Source organism: Sprattus sprattus, assembly GCF_963457725.1.
Source record: "Sprattus sprattus genome assembly, chromosome: 12".
Taxonomy (NCBI): Eukaryota; Metazoa; Chordata; class Actinopteri; order Clupeiformes; family Clupeidae; genus Sprattus; species Sprattus sprattus.
This window is the reverse complement of record NC_137910.1, coordinates 29,938,384-29,948,383: the sequence shown is the minus strand read 5'-3', so window position 1 is coordinate 29,948,383 and position 10,000 is coordinate 29,938,384. Positions and strand designations below refer to the sequence as shown.

The 10,000-nt window shown below is 42.7% G+C and overlaps 1 protein-coding gene across 1 annotated transcript in view; it reads left to right on the top strand.

Annotated features, from left to right (window-relative positions):
• The window catches only part of col2a1b (collagen, type II, alpha 1b), a 43,450-nt gene that overhangs the window by 15,166 nt on the left and 18,284 nt on the right, over positions 1-10,000 (top strand). Inside the window, exons 11-23 of the mRNA XM_080848942.1 lie at positions 525-578; positions 1,423-1,476; positions 1,788-1,841; positions 2,058-2,111; positions 2,516-2,560; positions 2,935-2,988; positions 3,984-4,028; positions 4,194-4,247; positions 8,245-8,343; positions 8,551-8,595; positions 8,914-9,012; positions 9,323-9,376; positions 9,922-10,000. The exon at positions 9,922-10,000 is cut by the window's right edge and continues 29 nt beyond it. Of these exons, the coding sequence (XP_080705068.1) occupies positions 525-578; positions 1,423-1,476; positions 1,788-1,841; positions 2,058-2,111; positions 2,516-2,560; positions 2,935-2,988; positions 3,984-4,028; positions 4,194-4,247; positions 8,245-8,343; positions 8,551-8,595; positions 8,914-9,012; positions 9,323-9,376; positions 9,922-10,000 (790 nt within the window). The remainder of the gene's footprint in view (positions 1-524; positions 579-1,422; positions 1,477-1,787; positions 1,842-2,057; positions 2,112-2,515; positions 2,561-2,934; positions 2,989-3,983; positions 4,029-4,193; positions 4,248-8,244; positions 8,344-8,550; positions 8,596-8,913; positions 9,013-9,322; positions 9,377-9,921) is intronic.

Here is a 10,000-nt window from a genome sequence, read left to right as displayed (position 1 = left end):
TCAGCACTCTCTCAGTATATTAAGGGCCTTGTTCTTTCCGAAAAGCTTAATCGACCTGCGGATCCCGCTGATCTTTCACCTGGACAGTTGCACATAATGCGCTGTTTTGGATTAGTTGTTTTTATGTTAGTCTAATATCAATGTAGGGATTGCCAGACCATAGCTGATTTGTGTTCAGGAAGTGAACCATACATAATCAAATGAATCAAACATTGATTCTGCAGTCTACCTACAGTGGGTTAGAAACCTAGAATGTAGAGGTACAGTTTATCCTGTTTACGGTGTAGTGTCTGAAGGAAGAGACATATGTGTAAAACCCTCCATAAGATCCACGTTTGCATAACAGCCCGTGAGCTTGGCTCCTCTGCATCCCATTGGCCATGTGTGTAAAGTGAGAGACCCTCAGGGGCTCATGAAGAGAACAGGCTGTGCCTATATCCCAGAGCCTGGCTTCCCCCTCTGCAACACTGTCCTCTGCTGGCATGGGAGGGGCTGGACTCACTCGCTCTGTTTTCTCTCTGCAGGGCCCATTGGGTCCCCGTGGCCCACCTGGACCATCTGGCAAACCCGGAGATGACGTAAGTATCACAGCTCCTCACGACAGAAACCATCCCATGCAAAAATCCCTAGAAGCCTCTCCTGATAATCCCAAGTGTTGGATCGAAGTCTTGATTCTGTGTTGAGAAACAGGGCCGTAGTGCTGCTGCTGAAGTTCTGCTTTGGTTCTAATCACAGTGGAAAAGCACTTATGTATTCCCAGAATGCCCCAGAATGATCTTGCTATTACAGCAGTAATCAACATTTCACTGTTAAAAGGGTAGACTCACAGGTAGACAGGTAGACTTTTTTTGCTGTGTCTGGCTGTAGATCTCCAGAAACATTACAAGCACCATAAATGATAGGTTAAACTCCCCATGTGTGCCAGATCAGTAATTACTTGTGACATTTCATGTATGTTCAGCCTAGTGGTCAAGACTATCCATCATTGTACCCCTCTTTCGCAAGACGGGCCATGAATGTCATAAAATCATGATTCCATGGATATCCCAGCACCATAGTCATGTCCGTCAGTTCAGTATTTGATAACATAATGATGAGAGTGATCATTGTGACTCATGCTGCAACTATGCATTTCTGCTTATATCACTGGCACATTACACTTTTTATACCATGGACATTTCTCAGACCTGTAGTTGAAGTGTCTGGCCACCAGATGGCAAAGACGTGCATAAACATATGCTTCCATTTATGCCCGCTAGGGGGTGATATTGGGCATTATGTCTGTTATATTCTTTTCATGCATCAAAAATGAAGAATCACATATCATTTTAAGGCATAACAGATCTAGCTAGTGTAAAGTGTTTATATATTAACATTTGTTTGAAATGTTTAAAGTTTTTCTCAAAAAAATTTCTCTGATAGGGTGAGGCTGGCAAACCTGGTAAAGGTGGTGATCGTGGACCTAGTGGACCTCAGGTAAGATCCTCAGTTGGAACAGTAGCTCTGTTATTGTGTCTGCACATGCACAGTATGGGACACATGATTTGGTCCAGACCCGTTATAATCTTACTCCTTTAGAATTTGCAAATAGTTAGATGTACAGTATCTGGAGCCTTTCCTGTATATTTGAAACCCAAAACAACATGTCATGGCTTAGTAAGTGCATATCTCTACCTGCATAATTCTGCTTTCTGGCTGATGTGCTCATTGTTCAATCCCAGTGAATTCATTCTTATTTCTTTATGGATCCCTCTCTTTCTCTCTTCTTTTCTTTTCCTCTGTCTTAGGGAGCTCGTGGATTCCCAGGAACTCCTGGACTTCCCGGTATCAAAGGACACAGAGTATGTAGACACAAAGTGTTGGTTATTTATTTGGCTTTGATGTTTATCGCTTTGCTTTGTTGTTTTAAAAAAACTAAAATAATCAGCGAACCCAACTTTTGTTCGCATAGTAGGTTCACATAAATGATGAGTAATTACTTTAACTTCAGTTAGGGCATCATCCATGTAAAACGAATATGAGCAGATATTTAACGGACATGTGTTTTATTTCTTTAGGGTTACCCAGGTCTTGATGGTTCTAAGGGAGAGACCGGAGCTGCTGGATCCAAGGTGTGACACACACTCACACACAGAAGTCTACACTTCAACCTTCAAATACATATATCCATACACACCACATACATATACATCCATACTCTTCATATGCTTGCATGCCATTCCCTCTGTCCTGATGTCATCCAGACCTCCTTATTCCCCAGCTGGTTTTCACCGGATCTTTATTTAGGTCTCCTATCTGTTCTGCTCTCTGAGAAGATTGACGTTCTTTTTTCCTTCTTCTGATATTTCAGACGCTATTTGTTCCCCTCATTCTGTTGTGCTAAAGGTCACCTTTTCCATCTCAGCTCTCTTCTTCTTTTTGACATTTGCTCTTTCCCCTTCTCTGAATGCTTGCTGATTCTTGCCTTTCCCCTTCTTCCATACAAATGTCTATTTTTTTCCCTTTCTTCCGACAGGGTGAGTCTGGCTCTTCTGGAGAGAATGGCGCACCTGGACCCATGGTGAGTGGACAAACCCACATTAGCGAACACTCCAAACCCATCCCTCGCCTCAGAAAGAGCAGAAAACACAAGCATGACTTTATTTGAGGCACAGGAACACCACTGACCACCTCAGCCAGGAAAACATCAATAACCCTTTAAAAGAGTCACCATTATGTGTTTTAAGTACAGACTCAGGCCAAATCTGCAAGTGCATATGCTTCCAGTTATCTTCATCATTTACTATACTATACTATACACTTTACAAAAGCTAAAATAGATTTTAGAAAAATGACAGATGAGTACTTCACATTGATCCTGTGAGTAGATAAGTAGGTCTACATGTCTTCATCAGAGTACCTAACCCTGCCCTCTTCCTCCTCCTCTTCCTCCAGGGCCCTCGTGGTCTCCCCGGTGAGAGAGGTCGTCCCGGACCCTCTGGAAATGCTGTAAGCATCACTCCTCTGCCTCCACAATCACCCCATAAACATGCATTCACTCACACACTCACACACTCATTCTCTCACACACTCACACACTCATTTACTCACTCACCTAGTCTTTCGCACTCTCACACTTCCTCCCTACTTCCCTCCCATATGCACTCACTTATGGCCTGAACAGAAGGCCTGCCAGGCCTCTCCCTCATGACTGATATTCTTTAACTGGCCGTAACTGTGACGTAATGTGATGCTATGTGACAACTGTAAAAATGTATTATATTACATGTTTATATTTGTTGGAGTTGTCACGGTGTGTTTATATTAGAGTATTTCTCAGCTGCTTTGGTACATTTTTCACATCAGACTTAAAATTCTCAAATTCTCAAATTCTCAAAACTTCCATCCATCATTCCATTCATCACTTGTGCACTTTCCTGCAAATGATTTTGCGCTATTGTCAAAGTATGTTATGCAGCTTCTCTGTTGAATGGTCAGATACCCCAAAAAACATATAGGGATCTATTAATTGGGTAACTCATGACATGCAAAATGGTTAAACCATTTATCATTGTTTGCCATCACATATTTAGTCAGTTTCAGTCACACCATTCAGTTACATCATTTCCTGTTTCTTAGCGGGTTGTAGGTGAGGGTGCTGTTCAGTTTATCGAAATGACAGGGATAACAGTCAATTTATACAGAATTATTTGTAGTTATTAAAGTATTCTATTAGTTGAACACAAGTGATAATGATCAATCATTGTGAGTGAAAGAGATAGACAGTAAAATTAGTTTCAAGAAATGCACTAAATGTTTTGAAAATGTTATGAGAAATGTAACAAAGCGACTGCGAAAAACTGTTTACACATGCTTGTTAATGTTGTCAATTTCAATGAAATATGTATCGGCACAATGATGTGTGTTGAGTGCATCATAGCTGATTGTATTTGAGGCTCTTTCGGCGGTTGGCTGATTGGATATGTTTGGTTCTGCTCCAACAGGGTGCTCGCGGAAATGACGGTTTGAACGGCCCTGCTGGTCCTCCTGTAAGTATCAATAGATTTGATGATTTTTTTTTAAATGAATATTAATTTGTTAATATATTCATCCATTAGATGTTTTCTTTGACTGCTCTATTCTCGTGGTAAATATGAGTTTGGTTTGCTAATCTCCTGCTCCCCCTTCCCCTCCCTCCCTCCCTCTCTGTGCAGGGTCCCGTCGGCCCCTCTGGAGCCCCTGGCTTCCCTGGTTCCCCAGGTTCTAAGGTATGTCCTGCTCTCTTTCATCTCTCCTCTCTGCTTCTGTTTTTTTTTCTTCATCCCGTCTGTCTTTCCCCCTTTCTTATTCCCCGATTCAGGGGTTGGGGTGAGATGAGTGAGGGAGTTAGCTGGCTTGGTTTTTCCGTTGATGATCACAGCATTAGTGGAATCAGAGAGAATGGTTCTCTATTTGTTTGTATTGATCTACAGAAGTGCTGACATACCATTGCTATGCATAAGAAGCAGTGCAAAGCTCTTAAAATGGCGGATGACCCTAACCTTAGGAATTTTTCAGAGAGAAAAGACTTGGTGTGAAAAAAGTGAGTGAGTGAAATCAGAGAGGAAAGCTCAGAGAGTTGCTTTAAGCTGCCATCTGGTTGGAAAATAAGAAAGAGGGGAGTACCCCTCCCTTCTCCTCTCCTCTTTTCCTCCCCCTGCTCTCTCCTCACTTTTCCTCACTCTCTCTTCTCTCTCTCTCTCTCTCTCTCTCCTCTGCCTTCGTCTCCTGAGTGAGTGTGTTTGGGAGTGATTTATTCCCTCTGAATGGTTCACAGACAGCGGAGGCCGTGAGCCCTCAGGCCCCCTGTGCTGGAGGTTGCTCTGAGTTGGGGAAATGATTGAGGAATTAAAGTGTGGTCCATTTACTCTGAGCACCACCACCCACTTTCTACCGCACACTAATGGCTCTATGAAAGCTCCAAAGCTGCAGTGGGTGTGTAAGTGTGTGTGTGTGTGTGTGTGTGTGTGTGTGTGTGTGCATTTGTTTGTGTGCATATGATATCTTTGGCCCTGTTTGTGTATGAGTAAATGTGTGGATATGTTTTATATAATTCTCTGTCAGTCTCTCTGTCTCTCTATATGTGTGTGTGTGTGTGTGTGTGTGTGTGTGTGTGTGTGTGTGTGTGTGTGTGTGTGTGTGTGTTGGCTTCCCACTGCATGCTCTGTTTTGTGCATACGTGGTGACACGTTCATGACTGCATCTGGAGAAGTCATCAGCGCAGCAGCAGAGAGAGAGTGGCCTTTAAGTGGGACAGAGATAACAGTGTGTAAAAAAGCCTGTACTTCCAGGAGGCCATAAACACTCCGACAGAGTGGATCATAGGGCCTGCTGAATATTGCATTTTACACTCCTGTGGAATAGCCCTAAACACACATTCATACACATGTAAACACGACACACATATACATTCATGCACATATAAACATGAGACACACACACACACACACGCAAACACACACACACACACACACACACACACACACACACACACACACAGACTGATCATTTACAAACACACAAACGTCCTTTGTTTTTATCCTCGCCCAGGGATGTTCTTTTATGCCAACTCCATTATTTAGGATATCATGACAACCTCACACACTTACGTCCAAAAACTGATTTGCTAAAGAGGGGACTGAACGCTGACCCCTGACCTCTCCCTCCTGTTCAGTCTTTTTGCCCCTGTCACACCCCAGTGGGGCTCAGATGTCCTGTTTGCCCTGTCCCCTCCCTTTCACTGTACTGGGATCTGTTTGAAATCAAAATGCCATAAATCATTTAGTTTTTGCCAAACAGCTCCTTCAGAAGTCCTTAAACCATCCCATATGCAGTCAGTATCATCCCCAGGACCATTAACATATTATATGAAATGTAATATTTAAAAAGTACATGTCAAAGAGCTTTTAGTTTGTGTTTACATCAGTAGAGCTTTTGCCGGACTGAATGAAATGGAACATATTTGCTGTAAGCAGAAGGCTTCTCTAAGTGACAAACTTTGCCAGAGTGTTTCAGGATTAAAGAAGCTATGACTGTCGGGAGAAACTGTTCAGCAGAAAAGATTACTTGTTTCTGTTTCAGTAGCTGCATTCCGTGAATCAAATAACCTTTTTCCAGTGAGTCGATCACCGCACAGTAATTGCGTCTTTGTACCAGCAGAAGCAAAATTGTGTAATTAGGGTAGTTTGTGAGTTATGCCATGATTACAGTTATTGCTTTACTTGTATAATGAGCCATAACAATTCGATTGCACTTTTAGTTGACAAGTTGATTAAAGCATTTGCCCTTTGCGCATAAAGATAATCTATATAAATATGACATGTGTTTGTTTATGACAGGTGTATAGTCTGTATGAAATAATAATAAACAGTCCTCCAAGAAGGTAGCCTGACGATGTCATACTCATAATTCTAGTCAGAATATGAGTCTGAGTCCGAACCCTTGGGCTGTGATAACCTATCAATAATGGTCTAGAGTGCTTCAGTTAAGACCTACAATCCTCGGCAACACTCGTTTTGCGTATACACAACTAACCGAGTCAATGTAGACATAAAAAAAGTCGTGTAGATAGCTTAAATCATATAAAATATGTCCCACTAAGCTTCCGAGACGGCGCCATCTTTGTTCAATGTATATTCTATCTATCTAATCAACTCAAGCGTTGGTTGTCTTGTCTGTCCATCAACGTATAAAGCCCGCCCTTACAATTTGATTGGTCAGATCACTTTTCTGTGCCGTTTAACCTCTCCCAACTAGTTCAAGTCCAGACTGAATCTCCCAGACCAAAATGTTGTGGGCGGAGTTCAGGCTGGTATCCAGGCTACCAAGAAGGCTGTGTCTCAACAAAGAGAATGGGCTATAATTTTAAGTAAGCGCACCATGGCCATTGCCAGGATCATTGAGCTCCCCCTTGTGGACACATGATGTTATTGCGTATTGGACACCGTACATGGCTTTGTGCCACCATTTGTAGTGACGATGCAGGGAATGCATTCACTCCTGTCATCACCTCAATATGTTGTAAACCCCACAGTAAAACATACCAGGCACAAACACTGACAGGAAGGAATTTCATTCATATCTCTCTCGTGTCGATGACCTCACCAAGCTTTTAGTGCTTAAATTGGCTGAGAAGAGTTGTGGGAGGGGCCAGTATGTACTTGAGTGACTGAGCGAGCACTGGCCGTGTTCCATTCGGGAGTGTGAGGGCCTGGAACATATTTAGTATTTGGCTCCAGCTGTGGCACTTTTAAGATAAAGTGCAATAAAAATGTTTTATGACTAGCACACATCTTTTTGTTACTCAACATCTTTCTTTTTTTGAGAGCACACCACTTGCTTGTAAATAGTTTGTTTCTAAATTAGTCTTCTGGCAGTGTTTTTATTCAGTGCTGAAGTACATTTGATTTTAAGTCCTTACAGCAGTCATGTGGTCAATTTAAAGTAGTGCTTTCCCATCTCCATTGCCTGGCTTAGTGCATTTTCCTGAAACTTTATTGAAGTTCCTTTTTTGGAAGGCAATTTGTATTCCTGAAATCCATGAATTGTGTCCATTCACAGTAGATTGCCTGCTGCGCCCAACCCTCAGCCACTGTAGCCAGGGTGAACCAGTGATAACCTCGGACTGTGGATAATTGGATGGCATTTAAAGCTGAAGCCCCCTTCTATGTCTTGTCTAAAATGAGATCTGCATTAAGAGCTGCTTTTTAATACAAAAGGCTGTCTCTCACTGAAGCGGCCCTATGGAGTAGTCGTTTTAAGCATCATTATGAATCAATATTAGCTTGCTAGTGGTGTGCTTGGAGCTCCATGCGCTTCTCTCCAAAGGGAATGAGTTTGGTTATTGATGAGCTGATCAAGGCTGGAGCCTATGGGCTAACAGAGCGACATGGCTACTTCCACTCCATTTGGATCTTCACCACGCTGTCCAAATGGAAGATTAAAGTCTGAGCAGTCGGGCTCCTTCCTCATCTATATTCTGACGCCAACACTGGCGTCCTGAAGTGATCGGAGTGGAGTTGTGTCCGTCAGCCAGTCAGGCCGATGCCTATGTGTCCCTCAACTCCATTTTCTTTTGTTCCCACAAGTCATCCTCCATCTCTCTCCCTTTATTTTTCTTTGTCCTCATGGATTTAGACACCTTGTGGGGGGATGGGTGTGTGTATTACAGGGTGACTTAACTGACCTCTATCTCTTCTTCCCACTCTCTCTCTCTCCGTCCTGTAGGGTGAGGCTGGTCCCACTGGTGCCCGTGGACCTGAGGGAGCTCAGGGTCCCCGTGGAGAGTCTGGAACCCCTGGTTCTCCTGGTCCTTCTGGAGCTGGCGTGAGTACCTGTGTCTGCTAAAGAGCCCTGTCCTCTGGACTCATGCTGTAGATCTGGATATGATACTGTATGTATTGTGTGGTACTGGACCACTTCCATTGGTTAGATATGGAGATATTAGAATAGGGCAGTGTATATTCACTGATATTGTAGAATAGAGTTTGTGTTGATTTACGTTGATCTGTGTCTTGTCTCTCAAATCTATAGGGCAACCCTGGAACTGATGGAATCCCTGGGTCCAAAGGCTCTGCTGTAAGTAAAGCCTGATGATTCAAGCCCCATTTTCTACTTCATTCCACACTCTTTTGTCCTCTTCTTGTCTTCCTGATTTGCACCAGAGGTTTTTTAAAAATATATTATATCTAATGTTATCAGTTTACAGTTTGGTTGAATGTATAGATGTGTTTTAATGTGTGCTGACCTGTCAATTACAACAAACTGTAGTCCTGATACTTATAACCTGATACACACAGACTACAGGTTCCTAGACTCTTTCTTTTGACTGCATCACCTTTGCTGTGACAGTGGAAAGGTGACTGACCCTGTGCCCCTCTCTGCCTCCCTCTACAGGGCGCTCCTGGTATTGCTGGAGCTCCTGGTTTCCCTGGACCCCGTGGACCTCCTGGACCTCAGGGAGCCACTGGACCTCTTGGACCAAAGGGAACATCTGTAAGTCTGCACAGTGTCTGCAACATGCCTTTTTTTTTTGCTTTGTCACATTAGCATTTCATATTCCCAGGAGTGTTGTATGCAGGTTGGGTAGTTTGAAAATAAGCGTTAAGAGTAACTGTGACATGTAAGAATAGACTAAATTCATGTCATAGTATTCATGTGTACATTTAAGGAATATCTTTTTAATGAGATTGACTGAAATCATTCTATGATGATTTCCGCTGTGTCTTTCGCGCCATCAGCCATCAGCTTAATCAGTTGAAGGTTACCTGTTCTGACAAAAGTTTTTTTCTCTGCCTTACCCTAGGGTGACCCCGGTATCCCAGGCTTCAAGGGTGAGGCTGGACCTAAAGGAGAGTTTGTAAGTTCATTAAATTCAATTTACTTAAAATACTTATACCAACCCTTTTCAATATGTTCAATATATTGATCTTGAAAATGCTTAATTGAATAGCAGGTGAAATACCCCCCTATCAAGCCAGATCCAACGCCTGTCTCAAATATATAATCCAAGGAGACTAATGATATCCTCCATCGGAATTTTTGGCCATGTGTTACTGTAGAGTTTTTACCTTGAAATTCCTTATGTTTGTATGGTTAATATAGGAGGCCATTCTTAGAACCAGCAGGGGTCACTGAATAATAACAGGGATACATTGAATCTATCACAATGAGTTTACTCTGTATGGTTGTGCCTTATTCTACAACAGATTGTAATTTTGCTTGTCATTAGTGCATGGTTAGTAGTGGTAGTTGATGTATATTAGCATATAGTAAATGCCTAACCAAGACCAGAGTATATGGGACTCTGACCAGTGTTCTTTGTGCCTACTTGGATTCATCTGAAATGAACCTGTATTTTTAAGAACACAGCAGTGACAATGTATCTCTGATGTGCCCCCCTAGGGTCGCGCTGGACCCCAAGGACCTCTTGGCCCTGCTGGAGAGGAAGGAAAGAGAGGCCCTCGTGGAGAGCCTGGTGCTG